The 18,073-nt window shown below is 43.8% G+C and overlaps 1 protein-coding gene across 4 annotated transcripts in view; it reads left to right on the forward strand.

Moving 5' to 3' along the window:
• The window catches only part of AK9 (adenylate kinase 9), a 211,726-nt gene that overhangs the window by 164,218 nt on the left and 29,435 nt on the right, over window positions 1–18,073 (forward strand). For all 4 annotated transcript variants that reach the window (XM_073576031.1, XM_073576028.1, XM_073576030.1 and 1 more), the window contains 3 exons: window positions 728–897; window positions 1,133–1,231; window positions 1,754–1,856. In XM_073576031.1, coding sequence (XP_073432132.1) covers window positions 728–897; window positions 1,133–1,231; window positions 1,754–1,856 — 372 coding nt within the window. The remainder of the gene's footprint in view (window positions 1–727; window positions 898–1,132; window positions 1,232–1,753; window positions 1,857–18,073) is intronic.

Genomic DNA, 18,073 nt, shown 5'->3' on the forward strand with positions numbered 1-18,073 from the left:
CACTACCTCTTAGTCCACAGCTAGGAATTAGCATGCTTGGCGCCAAAAGGAAAAAAAGACATATCTCGGCAATGGAGGGACAAATGAAAAACAAAAAGCAGCAGATTCAAGAGAGAACAGGGATTCTGGCAAGGTAGCAAACTAAATTTTTTGGGACATGTGACAGGTCCTCTTTAACTCTATGGATGTAATGTAGTGGCAAATAAGTTCTGTATATGCACTGAAGATGGGTAGAAAGCACTGCTTTACATTCAATAAAGGATATCTACCTGGATAAGACATTTCTCCCTAGCTATAGGGTAGGGATTATTGATAACTGGAGATCAAATACTGGAACCCCAATCAATCCAAAAAATGGGGCTCTGAAGATCTGACTTTGAGCGAAGCTGAGGTCACCTTGGCTCTCTCAATTGCCAATGGGACTGTCAGAGATAGCTGAGTGCTGTGCGTGGCTGTTCTCCTGCACTCCCACCATTAAAAATGAATCAAACGGAGGTGTGCATGCTTGGCCTCTGCTCCATTCATATGGTACTCTTCAGCACTTCATTATTGGGATTGGTGGGGGTCCCAGCAGTCATTAAGATATCCCCTATGCTATGTATAGGGGATAATTTCTAATGTTAAAGTAATTTAGCATATTTGTAGTCTCTTTATTGGTAGCAAACACATTCTGGTGACTTGCCAGTATTTTAATACATTAACAACAGTATCCTTGTATACTTCCCAGGCTTTCTTGCAATCTCCAGAGTTGTATGTGCCTCCATTAGCACCATATCCACTTCCTCCTCCTGAAATGTTACCCAAGAGGTTAACAGTGGCTGATGTGAAATCAAAGTTCCCGAAAAATGCAGAGATGAAGGGATACTGTCCAGTTACCTATGTGGATGGGAAAAAGAGGTCAGTACTTTTAACATTTTGTATTAGTAAAATAAAAATATTTATCTGCAGAAATGACAATATTTTCAAGAAATAACAGTTATATAAATAACATACATAGCACCAGGACAAAGTATTTCCGGAAGTGATGGCGGTCTGATTGCCAGTGGGATATCATTTCATGGTAAAAGGAAGACAATAACAGTACCAGTTATGTTACATCATTTTGTGTGATCAGCTGATCTGTTTTTTATAGGTATGAAGCTCTTGTCTCTGGACACATTGAAAATGCTGTGGAGTACAGAGATAAAATATATATTATTGAAAGTGATGAAAAGTTACAAAGATTTATGAGGTAAATATATGAATTCCATTGACCCAAGCTCATATATGCATTTTTTACGAAAGCAATGACACTGTAGGTGCATTTACTTTGTTTCTGTTGGAAGACTAATGTAGTCTTAATAGTTAAAGAATGATTGAATAGAAGCTGAGCTGCAGAACCTTGGAGCTACCACTACAAAATGAATGGAGCTGTGCTGTACTTTATAACTCCACCAGCTGAACAGTGAGGTGTCAGTGTCTGATGTTGGACCCCAACCATTGTAATACTGATAACTTCTCCTAAGGGTGCTCTCACACTGCATTTTGGCACTCATTCGTTGGTCCCGTCGGGGCTTACGTCCGAACTCTCCTTCCCCCACAAAACGAGATTCGGACATATGCACCGACGGGGCCATAGACTATAATGGTGTCAACAGAGCGAATGGCCCCTGATCCCAGTGATGTGTCACTTACTGGGTTGCTTGTTGTATTTTTGATAAATGTCAAATTTCAGTAATTAATACCTCAAATGTAATACTTGTGGTTTTTGTAGACTCCCAGAAAAATATTGGAATCATAAGCTTCCTTCAAAAGTCCCTCCCAAGATGGAGCCAATAATGCTGACATCTCTTCCCTTAGCTGGATACCTAGAACAGGTAAATGGCTTACATGATGCAACTTCATAACTATTACACATAGGTTCAATTGAGTTGCAATTATTACGCTGGGGTCCTGGGTTCGAATCCCACCAAGGACAACATCTGCAAGGAGTTTGTATGTTCTCCCAGTGTTTGCGTGGGTTTCCTCCGGGCACTCCGGTTTCCTCCCACACTCCAAAGACATACTGATAGGGAATTTAGATTGTGAGCCCCATCGGGGACAGTGATGAAAATGTGTGCAAACTGTAAAGCGCTGCGGAATATGTTAGCGCTATATAAAAATAAAAATTATTATTTATTATTATTATTATTATTATTATTACAGCATATTTTAAATAAAATCACCTTAAAGTGAGTGTTTGATTTAAAACCACTTTTATATAGTTTATTAACCCCTACCCATTCTTGCCAATGTTCGAATTTTAGGTTTGTTTGTTTTTCTTCCCTTTTTCCAAAAGCCATAACTTTTTTATTTATCATCAATAAATCCTTAATAGAGTTTCATTTGCAGAGAAAGTTATAAGTTTAAATTACAGCATTCATGCATACTGTAAAATGGAGAAAAAAAAATCCCTAGTGTAATGAAATGGTGAAAAAACACAATTCCACCATTGTTTTTACGGTCTTCATTGTGCAGTAAAAATTACCTGGCAACATGATTTCCCAGGTCAGCATAACTAACAAACTTGTATAATTTCTATTTTATTGAAATGGTGAAAATTGTATTGTGGAGACACGGGGGTCAGCTGGTGCTCCAGTCTGCTAGCCGAAACCGCATGGACTAGGGCTCATCCCACTGAACGCCCACACTCCTTTAACCATGAGCGTAATACTACTCAGACAACACAGGGTGAGAGTAAAGCAGTGTGGCAATACTTTATTGAACCACAAAACAGGCAAATAAGACCTTAATTTTCGGGAAGTTAAACAGGGATGTCCTCTATCGCCCCTCTTATTTAACCTCTCTATAGACCCTCTATTGCGCCATCTATTACAGACCCCAACTTTTAGGGGGCTTTCTACGGGTTCTAGGTAGTTGAAGGTTGCAGCGTTTGCAAACAATATTCTGCTGGTAGTAACCAACCCTAGAGGGGTCTTGCACTCTCTTATGCAAGAACTGGGGGATGTGGGAGGCATGTTGGGCTACGATATCAACTGGGATAAAACAGAGGTGATGATGCTAAGTGGCCCCTTCAAACCTTTATGGGTATCAAGGTTCCCGTGTTAATTTACTATTGGCTCATTAAAATACTTGGGCATACAGGTGACAAAACACCCAGCCAAATTATGCAATACCAATATCAAATCATATCTTAAAAACTTAGAATCTACCCTAGTTAAATGGAAAGATTTTAACCTGTCATACCTAGGCAGAGCCAACTTAATTAAAGTGACAGAGTTTCCATGTCTCCTCTACCTCTTCCATACTCTCCCGATTTACTTAGCTCCTAAAGTGGAGAAGCAGATCACTTATCTATAACGCTCATTCATTTTGGAGGAGAAAAAGCCCCGTATAGCCTATAAACTACTCCAACAACCGAGGGGAAACGGGGGGATAAACTTCCCTGATATCAGACACTATAACTTAGCATCCCTGTTCCGGGAGGTGGTGGTGGATTGGCTGGGAGGGACGTCTTTGTATGCCCAAAATTACTTGGAATGCTGCCTTGCCTCGGGACTGGCTCTCCCTGCTCTTCTGCATCTCCCTTATATTGAACTGCAGACTTAGGTGAGAGTTAACTCACTTTCAATGTCCACATGGAGGGCGTGGCAGAAGTTATACCGACATTTCCGGCTCTCTCCCTGGGTGTCTCTTCTCCTCCCACTCATTGGTAACCCCCACTTTTAGGACAGACGCTCTCACCCTTTCTTCTATCAGTGGTATTCCTAGGGTATAACATCTATTAAATGTTTAGTCCACCCCGAGGAATGACGAATGTACTCAATAGAGGAATTACAATGTAAATACCTCAGCGCCATATTCCCTGCCTTCCAATACTTTCAAGGTAAAAGTTATGTATAAAAATACTAACACACTTTTCCGAACACGAAAAGAGACCATTCTGTTATGAATGGGTCACCGAAGAGAAAAAAAAACAAAACAAGCTAAGCAACAGAAAACCAGAGAAGTTGGTAAGTATGCAGATTGCAGATCCCTGATCTCACCACACAACTAGCAGTAGCCGTGGAGCGTGCCTACGATGTTCCTAGATGCCTCATCACGGCCGGAGGACTACATAAGCCCAAAGCAAGAAAAGGGAAAACTAACTGCCCCAGAGCAGACCCCAAAGGAATAGATAGCCCCCACACATGTATTGACGGTGAAACAAGATGAAGGCACAAACACAGGCAGGAAAATAGGCTGAGCAAATGATGGGGCCCAAACTAACCAGACAGGAAAGGAAAGGCAAGTCACTGTCTGCAACCTGCAAAAAACCCTACAAAAATAATGTCCAACACTTCTGATAGCAAAATTAACCCTGAAGTCACTAGACTTCTCCCACTATATCAGCACTCTGGAATATTCTGAGACAGAGCAAAAAGAGACCGAACTAGTAAGGGACAAAAAGCCAATTGGCAAAATACTGATAAATAAGAGTGGAAATTCAGCTCAGCCCCCAGCCGGGGCTGGCAGACCACACAAAAAACTGAATAGACCAACAAAATCAAGTGTGAACATTAGCAGAAAAACTTAGCTTTAGATGACTGGAAAAGAGCTGAAAACCAAGAGCTGACAAGCCAGAAGGAATCATCAGCAACTGAATAGGGCGTAGGCTGTCTTAAATCCTATCTGAGAATCCCGAGATCCAATCATCATCCCCATCCTCAGGTGGCAGATCTCCACCGATCAAACCAGCCGCACCACCTCCCGACACCACCAGAGGGAGTTCAGAAGGGGAACCCGAGAATAAACTCACAACAGTACCCCCCCTTGAGGAGGGGTCACCGAACCCTCATCCACGCCACCAGGCCGATCAGGATGGGCCCGGTGAAAAGCACGAACCAATCTATTGGCATGAATATCGGAGGCAGAGACCCAAGAATTATCCTCCTGACCATAACCCTTCCATTTGACCAAATACTGGAGTCTCCGTCTAACCAAACGAGAATCCAATATTTTCTGTACCTCATATTCCACATTGCCTTTGACCAACACAGGGTCAGGAGGTGCCGCCATAGGAACCACTGGCTCAACAAGCCTCTTCAACAGAGATTTGTGAAATACGTTATGAATCTTGAACATAACTGGAAGAGTCAATTGAAACGAAACAGGATTAAGAATTTCCAAAATCTTATAAGGACCAATAAATCTTGGCTTAAATTTAGGAGATGCAACCTTCATAGGAATATTCTGAGACGACAACCAAACCATATCACCCACTTTAAACCGGGGACCAATGGTCCTATGCCAGTTGGAAAATCGCTGGGCCTTTTCCTGAGAGAGTGACAACTTATCCACCACTTGGTCCCATATCTGATGCATTCTCTCAACCACAGTGTCCACACCTGGGCAGGACGAAGATTCCACTTGCCCTGAAGAGAATCGAGGATGAAACCCAAAATTACAGAAAAAGGGTGACATCAAAGTGGCAGAACTAGCTCTATTGTTCAGTGCGAATTCGGCCAAGGGCAAAAATGAGACCCAATCATCCTGATCAGCAGATATAAAACATCTCAAGACTCCAAGGTCTGGTTTGTTTGCTCAGTGTGTCCATTGGTCTGGGGATGAAACGCGGAGGAGAAGGATAACTGCATTCCCAGATTGGAACAAAAGGCTTTCCAGAATCTGGAAACAAACTGGACTCCTTTGTTGGACACAATGTTCTCAGGAATCCCATGTAACCGAACCACCTGTTGTAAAAACAAGGGCACCAACTCAGCGGAAGATGGCAACTTTGGGAGTGGTACAAGATGGACCATCTTCAAAAATCTATCACAAATCACCCAGATAAGTCATACTCTGAGAGACAGGAAGATCAGAAATAAAATCCATTGAGATATGGGTCCATGGCCTCTTGGGCACCGGCAAGGGCATCAGCAACCCACTAGAACGAGAACAGGGTTTAGACCGAGAACAAGTCCCACAGGACTGTACAAATCTCCTGACGTCACGAGATAAGGCAGGCCACCAAAAGGACCGACTCACCAAATCTCTGGTACCAAAAATACCTGGATGACCAGCCAATGCGGAGCAATGAATTTCAGACATCACTGTCTTTCTCCACTGGTCAGGAACATACAATTTTCCCATAGGGCAACGCTCAGGTTTATCCTCCTGAAATTCCTCCAAGGCGCGTCTCAAATCGTGCGAAATGGCAGAAAGAACTACCCCCTCACCTAGGATAGTAGTAGGCTCAGTCACACTAAGAGAATCGGCAAAGAAACTCCTAGAAAGGGTGTCTGCCTTAACATTCTTAGTGCCCGGAAGAAAAGAGACCACAAAATTAAAACGCGTGAAAAACAAGGCCCATCTAGCCTGTCTAGGATTCAAGCGTTTGGCCGACTCCAGATAAATCAAATTCTTGTGATCGGTGAGGACCACAACTTGATGTCTAGCTCCCTCCAACCAATGTCTCCACTCCTCAAATGCCCACTTCATGGCCAACAATTCCCGATTCCCCATGTCATAGTTGCGTTCAGATGGGGAGAACTTTCGAGAAAAGAAGGCACAGGGATTCATCTTAGAAGTCACAGGGTCTTTTTGGGACAAAACAGCTCCTGCACCAATCTCCGAAGCATCTACCTCCACCTGAAATGGAAGTGAGACATCAGGTTGCCGTAAAACTGGAGCTGAAGTAAATCTCTGCTTAAGCTCCTGAAATGCTGAGATAGCCTCAGGAGACCAGTTCAGCACATCAGCGCCCTTCTTGGTCAGATCAGTCAGTGGTTTGACAATACCAGAAAAATTACCTATAAATTTACGATAGAAATTAGCAAAACCCAAAAACTTCTGGAGGGCCTTCAAAGAAGTAGGCTGAACCCAATAATAAATGGCCTGTACCTTGGCCAGATCCATTTCAGTAGTCGATGGAGATAAGATAAATCCCAAAAATGAAATCCTCTGTTCACCAAAGAGGCATTTCGATACCTTAACAAACAGGGAATTCTCCCTCAAAATCCAGAACACAGTCCGGACGTGTTCCACATGAGAATCCCTATCAGTAGAAAAGATCAAAATATCATCCAGATAGATGATCAAAAACTTATCCACAAAGTCACGGAAAATATCGTTCATAAAGGACTGGAAGACAGAAGGGGCATTAGTGAGCCCAAAAGGCATCACCAGGTACTCAAAATGTCCCTCCAGAGTATTAAACACTGTCTTCCATTCATCCCCGTGCTTGATGCGAATAAGATTATACGCCCCCCTGAGGTCAAGCTTAGTAAACCAGCAGGCACTCTTAACTCTGGAGAATAAATCAGACATCAGAGGTAACGGGTACTGATATTTAACCGTCATCTTGTTAAGGGAACAATAATCAATACACGGTCTTAATGAACCATCTTTCTTGGCCACAAAAAAAACCCAGCACCTAAAGGTGACGAGGATGGTCTAATATGACCCTTCTGTTATGATGAGTCACCGAAGGAGGAAAAAACAAAATACCAGCTAAGTCCAGAAAAACCAGAGAGGTTAGCAGCTATCGGATTGCAGACCCCTGAACCTATCCACAACAACTAGCAGTAGCCGTGGGGGGTTCCTACGGTGCCCTAGACCCCTCGATCACAGCCGGAGAACTACATAGCCTAAAGACAGAAAGGGGAAAAACTAAACTGCCCCAGAGCAGACCCCAAAGCAATAGGCAGCCCCCAACATATAATGACGGTGAAGCAAGATGAAAACACTAACACAGATAAAAAGATAGGTTGAGCAAATGATGGGGCCCAAGCTAACTACATAGGACAGGATAGGAAAGCTGCTGTCTGCCATCCGCAAAAACCCTATCAAAATGAGCCAACCGACTGATAGGAAAAACAGGCCCTGAAGTCGCTAGGCTTCAAAAGACTATATCAGCACTCAGGTATATTCTGAAGACACAGCAAAAGATCAACAGATCAGAGAAAAAAATGGAATTCAGCTCACCCCCGGCCGGGGATGGCAGAACTCCCAAAAAACAAGGCAAAACAAAAACAAAACTGAAGAGTACAAAGCAGAGCAGAAAAACTTAGCTTTGAGACGCAGGAGTCAGACTGGTCTCCAAGAATCCAGCAGGAAAATCACCAGCCAGGAAGAAGGGCGTCGGCAGCCTTATATCAGTCCTCAATTCCAGCCACCCAGTCATCATCTAGCTGCCCAGGTGTTTGGTAATCAGTCTCACTACCTTCCTTCACTAGAGGAGGGAGTTCATCAGACCTCAATGGTGAAGGGAAAAATGAACTCACAACACCCTTCTTCAACGACTCCTTAATATAGGATCGCATAGCATCATGTTCCGGTACTGATAAGTTGAAAAGCCGACCCTTGGGAAATTTACACCCAGGCATCAACTCAATTGCACAGTCATAACTCCTATGAGGAGGCAAAGACGCAGACCTGCTCTCACTAAATACATCAGAAAAATTGGCTAGATAATCAGGAATATCATGAGACTGAGGAGAGGTGGAGAAAACAGGAGCGTCCCTAAGAATACACTGACAACCCCAACTCACCACAGACCCAGATCCACAGACCCAGTTTTTCCAATCCAAAACTGGATTATGAGTTTGCAACCAAGGAAAACCCAGAACAATAGTATCATGCAAATTATGCAGCACCAGAAATTTACAATTTTCTTGGTGGTCTGGGGCAACGCGCATCGTCACCTGGGTCCAAAACTGAGGTTTATTCTCCGCCAAAGGAGTAGCATCAATACCCCTCAAAGGAATAGGCGTCCACAGAAGCGTCATGGAAAAACCACAACGTTTAGCAAAGTTCAAATCCATCAGATTCAATGCTGCACCTGAATCCACAAAAGCCTTCATGGAAAATGTGGATAAGGAGCAGATCAGAGTAATTGCCAAAAGAAACTTAGGTTGTATACTGCCCACAGCAAATGTGTGTGCAAAATGTTTCTCTCGTTTTGGACAGACAGAAAAAGTATGAGAGACATCTCCACAGAAAAACACAGCTTATTACGCCTTCTAAACTCCTGACGTTGCGCCCTAGACAAAACTCTATCACATTGCATAGGTTCAGACATTTGTCCAAAAGGTGGCAGCGCCTCCCGTGTAGTTTTGCGTTCACGTAAACGCCGATCAGTTTGAATGGCTAATGACATAGAATCGTCAAGACCAGAGGGAACAGGAAATCCCACCATAGTATCTTTTACGGTTTCTGACAAACCTTTTCGAAAGAGAGTTGCCAAGGCACTATCATTCCATGTAGTAAGGACCGCCCACTTTCGGAATTTTTGACAGTATAACTCTGCAAAATCCTGACCCTGGTTCAATGCCAATAGGGCTTTCTCAGCTTGATCAATAGCATTAGGTTCATCATACAACAACCCAAAGGCTTGAAAAAATGCATCAATTTATATAGACTTGGCACACACCAAAAAGATTCTGATGCAAAAAGGTGGTTTTAATGAATTGCAGTACATACATACAGACGTTTCGGTCTAGGACCTTCATCAATGTACAATAAGTTGTACTGTGAGCTCTTAGTGACTGGGCTTTAAGGGAGATACCAATACTGCAAGGAGGCACCTGCGGCTGTCCTACGTGGTTCTATATAACAAGTGGACGCAGTATCCACCGCGAATCCAAGGGTCGCGGTGGATACTGCGTCACTTGTTATATAGAACCACGTGGGACGGCCGCAGGTGCCTCCTTGCAGTATTGGTATCTCCCTTAAAGCCCAGTCACTAAGAGCTCACAGTACAACTTATTGTACATTGATGAAGGTCCTAGACCGAAACGCATCAGAATCTTTTTGGTGTGTGCCAAGTCTATATAAATTGAAGTTCACGGATTGGGATCCTACTTGTGCACCACCTCCGGTTACCAGGGTTGTGCCAACGGTTTTGTTCTAATACTGAAAAAATGCATCCACATTAGTCAGAATAGGATCTTCAGGTGTCAAAGAAAACGCCCAATCCTGGGGATCGCCGCGCACCAAAGAGATGACAATTTTAACCTGCTGCGCAGAGCTCCCCGATGAATTAGGCTTCAAGGCAAGAAATAATTTACAATTATTCTTAAAATTCAAAAATTTAGACCGATCCCCAAAAAACACATCAGGAGTAGGGATGTTTGGTTTAGCAGCATGTGAATGAGCGAGATAGGCGGAAATTCCCCGCACTTCAGCAGTGAGCTGCTCCACACGATCAGACAATTGCTTAATCTCCATTAAAAAAAAAAAATCCTCCTACGGCCCCAGAGAAAAAGAGGAAAAAATATACATAAAAAAAAAAATTCTGACACTTTTTTTTTTTTTTTTTACAATTCTTTCCTTATTTTGAGTACCCTAGAATCTGCGGTATGGCTGGTGATTCTGTTATGAATGGGTCACCGAGGAGAAAAAAAAACAAAACAAGCTAAGCCACAGAAAACCAGAGAAGTTGGTAACTATGCAGATTGCAGATCCCTGATCTCACCACACAACTAGCAGTAGCCGTGGAGCGTGCCTACGATGTTCCTAGACGCCTCGTCACGGCCGGAGGACTACATAAGCCCAAAGCAAGAAAAGGGAAAACTAACTGCCCCAGAGCAGACCCCAAAGGAATAGATAGCCCCCACACATGTATTGACGGTGAAACAAGATGAAGGCACAAACACAGGCAGGAAAATAGGCTGAGCAAATGATGGGGCCCAAACTAACCAGACAGGAAAGGAAAGGCAAGTCACTGTCTGCAACCTGCAAAAAACCCTACAAAAATAATGTCCAACACTTCTGATAGCAAAATTAACCCTGAAGTCACTAGACTTCTCCCACTATATCAGCACTCTGGAATATTCTGAGACAGAGCAAAAAGAGACCGAACTAGTAAGGGACAAAAAGCCAATTGGCAAAATACTGATAAATAAGAGTGGAAATTCAGCTCAGCCCCCAGCCGGGGCTGGCAGACCACACAAAAAACTGAATAGACCAACAAAATCAAGTGTGAACATTAGCAGAAAAACTTAGCTTTAGATGACTGGAACAGAGCTGAAAACCAAGAGCTGACAAGCCAGAAGGAAACACCAGCAACTGAATAGGGCGTCGACTTTCTTAAATCCAATCTGAGAATCCCGAGATCCAATCATCATCCCCATCCTCAGGTGGCAGATCTCCACCGATCAAACCAGCCGCACCACCTCCCGACACCACCAGAGGGAGTTCAGAAGGGGAACCCGAGAATGAACTAACAACACCATCCCTACTTGGACGGTTCACTAAGCTTAACTCTTCGTCTGACCAAATAGCCACTAATTCATCCCTGTAGCCCTGGATTATGAACAATCTGAATCCCCGCTAATGAAATGGGAGACCAAAGACCTCAGTTTGTCCTGCAACACCATCCTGAGAGCTGTAGATCAAGCCTATAAATTGCTCCCTGCAGCCCATCTCCTAGAAATGAGACTGAAAATCTGTCACGGATCCTACCTAACTCCACAAAGGGATCATGGAATGGGGCTGTACGCAACCTCCAAATGTTTTAAATGCCATTCCCCAGAAGCCAACCTGTTCCACTGCATGTGGGTATGCCCAGTCATCAAGCCATTCTGGAAGAGAGTATGGCAATTTACCACTGCATATCTGACAAACTTTGCTCCTGATGAACCTTTTTGGGCCGTATTTGGTTAGCTAAAGCCAGATAAATACACCTGCTCTTCAGGGGCCCGTGAACTACTGCATTTGGTGGCGGCGGCTAGTACTAAGGCCATTTTGCAGACATGGATCCACGACCATGCCCCCTCTTTCAAGATCTTTCTAGAAAATCTGTAGTTTCTGCTTCAGATGGATTGAGTGGAGGCCTCTTTGCATAGGGATGGAAGGGTGCAGGCCTTTTTGAAACTTGGAAAAGCTTCATCTCTCTTTTCCCACAATGCATTCAAAATGACATTAGGACTTGTTTTCAGCCGACGGTCTGGTATCAAGAGCAGCTGCTACTGGAGGAGGCACCTATACAGTGATATCTCTGGGAGAGCCACTGCAGTGAGATATTTATAGGTGTTTTGGAAGTGCATTGAGCAGCAGGGTGGTGTGCTGGTAAAAGGGAGAAAAAAAAACAACTTTTAAATCTGCCTGAGCGAGTGTGATCGAGCTGAGTGTGACCTGAGCGTAAGTGCGAACTGTGGTGAGTGACCTGTGATTCAGTGACTTTGGATTCAGGGAGTTTCCAAGGGAGGTATTACTGAATTACTGTTATAGTTTATTAATACTTTTTATTTTATTTTTGCTTATCTTTTCTGTCTGGTGCAAACCCCATTAGGATGTGCTCCACTATTGCCAATGCCATCCAGTGCACGTCTTGCCGCATGTATGAAATCCTCGAACAGCCGGTTGAGGGTGCATACTGCTGTGCGAGATGTGAGCATGTTGTGCATTTGGAAGCCCAGATACTGGATCTAAATGTGCAGCAGGCAACACTGAGATCCATAGACAATATGGAAAGGAGTCCTGCTCACTGAGCAGATGCTCAATGGGATAGATGAGGGGGGGATGCTAGGTTGGAGCTGCAGGACAATGAAGCAGCTAGCTGGGTGACAGTTAGAAGGCGGAGTAGAGGGAAGAGCACTAGGGAGGCTAGTCCTGATCTGGCACACCCCAATAAGTTTGCTAAGTTGGCAGATGAGGGGAGTGTTAGTGCAGGAGTAGCACTGCTGCAGCAAGGCATGTCCTCTGAAAGCTGGAGGAGTGTCTGCTCCAGTAAGGGGGGAAATAGGAGAGCAGGGCAGGCCAGACAGGTTCTGGTAGTGGGAGACTCAATTATTAGGGGAACAGATAGGGCAATCTGTCACAAAGACAGGGATCGTCGAACGGTGTGCTGCCTACCTGGCGCTCGAGTCCGACACATCGCTGATCGGTTTGACAGATTACTGGGAGGGGCTGGTGAGGATCCAGTGGTCATGGTGCACATTGGCACAAATGACAAAGTTAGGGGTAGGTGGAAGGTCCTTAAAGATGATTTTAGGGAATTAGGCTGCAAGCTGAAAGCAAGGACCTCCAAGGTGGTATTTTCGAAAATACTTCCTGTGCCACGCCAGAGAGGCAACAGGAGATAAGGGAGGTTAATAAGTGGCTTAGGAATTGGTGTAGGAAGGAGGGGTTTGGGTTCCTGGAGAACTGGGCCGACTTCTCAGTTGGCTACAGGTTCTACGCTAGGGACGGACTGAACTTCAATGGGGAGGGGGCAGCTGTGCTGGGGGAGAAAATGGCTAGAAGGTTGGAGGAGTGTTTAAACTAGGGATGAGGGGGGAGGGTTTTCCTTTTATAGGAGGGGAAGACAGTGCAGATAGAGACCTGGGCACAAATAATGAAATTGGGGGTGGGGGTGGCATGGGGGGTGGGGTTAGAACAGTTAATAATTTAAGAAAGAATAGAGGTACAGAGAGATACATAAAGTGCATGTATACTAATACCAGAATCTTTGCCAACAAAATGGAGGAATTGGAGTTAATGTTGTTGGAACATAATTATGACATGGTGGGGATATCTGAGACATGGCTGGACGAGAGCCATGACTGGGCGGTTAATTTACAGGGCTATAGTCTGTTCAGAAATGACCGTACAAATAAGCAAGGGGGAGGCGTGTGTTTATATGTAAAATCATCCTTAAAACCCATCCTGCGTGATAATATATATGAATCTAATGAAAACGTAGAGTCCCTGTGGGTAGAAATAAGGGGAGGGGGAAAAAATAATAAATTACTGATAGGGGTTTGTTATAAGTCTCCAAAAATAATGAAAGCAACAGAGAATATCCTCATAAAGCAAATAGATGAAGCAGCGACTCAAGGAGAAGTCATTATTATGGGGGACTTCAACTACCCTGAAATACATTGGGGAACCGAAACCTGCAGTTCCAGCAAAGGTAATAGGTTTTTGACAACTATGAGAGACAATTACCTTTCACAACTGGTTCAGGACCCAACCATAGGGGGGACACTGCTAGACTTAATATTAACCAACAGGCCAGACCGCATATCAAATGTAAGGGTTGGGGGTCACTTGGGTAATAGTGATCACAAAATAATAAGTTTTCATGTATCCTTTAATAAGATGTGTAGTAGAGGGGTTACAAGGACACTAAACTTCAGGAAAGCAAATTTCCAACGGATGAGAGATGATCTTGGTGGAATTAACTGGGACAATATCCTGAGACATAAAAATATACCAAGAAAATGGGAGACGTTTATTAGCATCCTGAATAGGACCTGTGCACAGTATATACCGTATGGGAATAAGCATGCTAGAAATAGGAGGAGACCACTATGGTTAAATAGAGCTGTAAGGGGAGCAATAAGTGACAAAAATAAAGCATTTAGAGAATTAAAGCAAGTAGGTAGTAGTGAGGCATTAAATAAATACAGAAAATTAAATAAATTCTGTAAAAAGCAAATCAAAATAGCAAAGATTGAGACAGAGAGACTCATTGCCAGAGAAAGTAAAAAATAATCCCAAAATATTCTTTAACTACATAAATAGTAAGAAGCTAAAAAAAGATAGTGTTGGTCCCCTTAAAAATAGTCTGGGTGAAATGGTGGATGAGGACGAGGAAAAAGCCAATATGCTAAATGACTTTTTTCAACAGTATTTACACAAGAAAATCCCATGACGGATAACATGATCAGGGATAAAAAATTCTCCATTAAACGTCACCTGCTTAACCCAGCAGGAAGTACGGCGACGTCTAAAAATCACTAAAATTGACAAATCCCCGGGCCCGGATCGGATACACCCCTGAGTACTGCAGGAATTAAGCACAGTCATAGATAGACCATTATTTTTAATCTTTAAAGATTCCATAATAACAGGATCTGTACCACAGGACTGGCCTATAGCAAATGTAGTGCCAATATTCAAAAAGGGGACGAAAACTGAACTTGGAAATTATAGGCCAGTAAGTTTAACCTCAACTGTGGGTAAAATCCTGGAGGGTTTTCTAAGAGATACTATACTGGAGTATCTGGAGAAGAATAACCTCATGACCCAATATCAATATGGGTTTACAAGGGACCGTTCCTGTCAGACTAATCTGATAAGCTTTTATGAAGAGGTAAGTTCCAGACTGGACCAAGGGAATGCATTGGACGTGGTGTACATGGACTTTTCAAAAGCTTTTGATACAGTGCCACACAAAAGGTTGATACATAAAATGAGAACAATGGGGATAGGGGAAAATATGTGTAAGTGGGTTAAGAGCTGGCTCAGGGATAGGAAACAAAGGGTGGTTATTAATGGAGCACACTCGGACTGGGTCACGGTTAGCAGTGGAGTACCACAGGGGTCAATTTTGGGCCCGCTTCTTTTTAACATGTTTATTAATGACCTTGTGTATGGGGCATAGAGAGTAGAATTTCAATATTTGCAGATGACACGAAACTCTGCAGGGTAATCAATACAGAGGAGGACAATTTTATATTACAGGAGGATTTATGTAAACTAGAAGCTTGGGCTGATAAATGGCAAATGAGCTTTAATGGGGATAAATGTAAGGACATGCACTTGGGTAGAACGAACAAGATGTATAATTATGTGCTTAATTGTAAAACACTGGGCAAAACTGTCACTGAAAAAGACTTGGGTGTATGGGTGGACGACAAACTCACATTTAGTGGCCAGTGTCAGGCAGCTGCAGCAAAGGCAAATAAAATAATGGGATGCATTAAAAAAAGCATAGATGCTCATGAGGAGAACAAGATGGTGCAAAATTACAGAGTCTCTGTTTTACAAAGATAGCAGACAATAAGTTGTAGGAGTTTATATAAGACGCAAATATTAGCCATTTAAAAATATCAATTTAAGCTACAAGAAGAGTCAACATTTCAGACTATTGACCAACATGAAAGAAACACATAAATTTAAAAGTCAACATGTAGATAAGTCTGTTCCTTGGCTTGCTGAAAATAGACGTCTGGTTAATTAAGGCCTCTTTCACACATCCGGTTTCTGTCATCCGGCACGATGCGGCGAAATTTTTAATAACCGGATCCAGCACCGGATCCGGTTTTGTCCCATAAGCTTTCATGGGCGCCGCATCGTGCCGGATGGTTATGCGTTGTGTCCAGTTGTTGCCGGACACGGCATAAATTAGCCGTCCGGCATCTGCAAAAAACGTTCCCTGCAACGTTTTTTGTCAGCGCCGGTCCGGCTTTTTCCACAGCGCATGCCCGGACTCTGTGAATGTTAACCCCACAAGTGCCCGGCGAGAGAGAGAGAGATCTCTCTCTGTCACCTGGACACTTGTGAGAGATCTCTCTCGCCGGGCACTTGTGGGGTTAACACTCACAGTGTCTGGGTGAGAGAGAGAGATCTCTCTGTGGGGTTAACCCCACAAGTGCCCGGCAAGAGAGAGAGATTCTCTTGCCTGGACACTAAGTGTTAACCCCCCATGTCTCTCTCTCTCCACCCCCCCTCTCCTCCCCTCCCCTCTCCTCCCCTCTCCTATCCTCCCCTCACCTCCCTTTCAGCAGCGGTCTCATTGGCTGCCTCTGTCCACCTCGTCCTGCGGCTCCTTTAATAATGTCCGAGCCGTATCGTCTCGCCGCACACACATCCGGTGTCACGGCTGCAGGCCGGATCCGGCGGCCCGGCTTTTCGCCGCACGCCGCCGGACCCCACACACCGGATGTGTGAAAGTAGCCTAAGATAAAATGCTGTGTCGTCATATGTGTATGTTGTCATTTTTGAGACCTGTAGTTTTTATGTTTTCATCAATGAAGCTGTGTGATTGCTTTTTATTTCATTTTTTAGGGAGGTGCAGCAACCAATTCTGGTGTTTTTCATTTTTTTTCTATTTATAACATTTACTATACGAGCTAATACATTTTATATTTTTATGTATACATTTTAGGGACAAGGTGATGCTTCTTTATTCTTATTTCTTAGTTTCCTTAAGGAACTTCAGCTTGCGATTGATTGCTTGTCCTATATACTGCAATACTGAAGTATATAGAACTCCTTCTTCTATAAAGACTGTGAGCAGCACAGCTAAGATGGCAGCAATGAGAGCCCTCAGCAGGCCTCCGGCTGCAATGAAAACACACTGTAACCCCATAATCGCATCCCAAGAAGTCGCTATGAGTGCAAGTGCACAGGCACATTGGCAATCGCATCATTTAAATGCAGCCGTGGCATTTAAACAGATAACAGCAGTGACGAGAGCAAGCTCTGGTTATTGCTGTTACAGGCTAATGAGGGCTGTGTAGAACAGGCTGGTTCTGTCAGGAATGGTGCGAGCTCAGATTCAGAGCACAGTCCATAGATGGGGGCCAGATGAAGGACGTACAGCTCATTGTCAAGGGATTAATCTAACAAGTAAGGATTGTCCAAAGCAGAAAACTCCTTTTAAGGTATGTGCATACGCTGTGGATTCTGCTGCAGATCTGCAGCGGATTTGGCCTCTGCGGATCCCCAGCAGTTCCGCAGACAGTGTACAGTATCATGTAAGTCTATGGGATTTACAATCCACAGTTCACATGCTGCGGTTTTTTCACTGCAGAAAAGCTGCGGTTTTACATCCGCAGAAAGAATTGACATGTCAATTCTTTCTGCGGATCCTGCTGCGGTTTGCCACCTATTCCATTGTCCAGGTGTCAAACCGCAGAGGAAAACCGCTGGCCAATCCGCAGGTCAATTTACCTGCGGATCCGCACGGAAAAATCCACTGGTGAATCCGCAGCGTGTGCACATAGCCTTAAGGCTTCTTTCACTCATCCATATTCTAAGCTGTATCTGAAGTGTCACATAACACTGAAAACAGTGAATACAGCATGAGCGTGCATTGCTGCCTTGCAAGTTGTTATCTGAGCATGCTCGTGTGCTATCCGAGTGTCTTCGGTGTGCTTGAAAAATATGTTTGAGTCCCTGAGGCTCCATGTCTCGTGGCTGTTGAACAGCTGCAACACATACAGTGATGGCCTGTTTGTTAGGCAATCCTTGCATATGTTGTGGCTGTCAAACAGCCTCGAGTCATGCAGCCGCAGGGACTCAAACATATTTTTCAAGCACACCGAAGTCACCCGGTTAGCACACGAGCGTGCTTGGATAACACCTTACAAAAGCATGTTTGCTGACCACTAGAAATATC

The sequence above is a fragment of the Dendrobates tinctorius genome, unplaced genomic scaffold, assembly GCF_039654945.1.
Source record: "Dendrobates tinctorius isolate UK_male_01 unplaced genomic scaffold, ASM3965494v1 ptg000046l, whole genome shotgun sequence".
In the NCBI taxonomy this organism is placed as follows: Eukaryota; Metazoa; Chordata; class Amphibia; order Anura; family Dendrobatidae; genus Dendrobates; species Dendrobates tinctorius.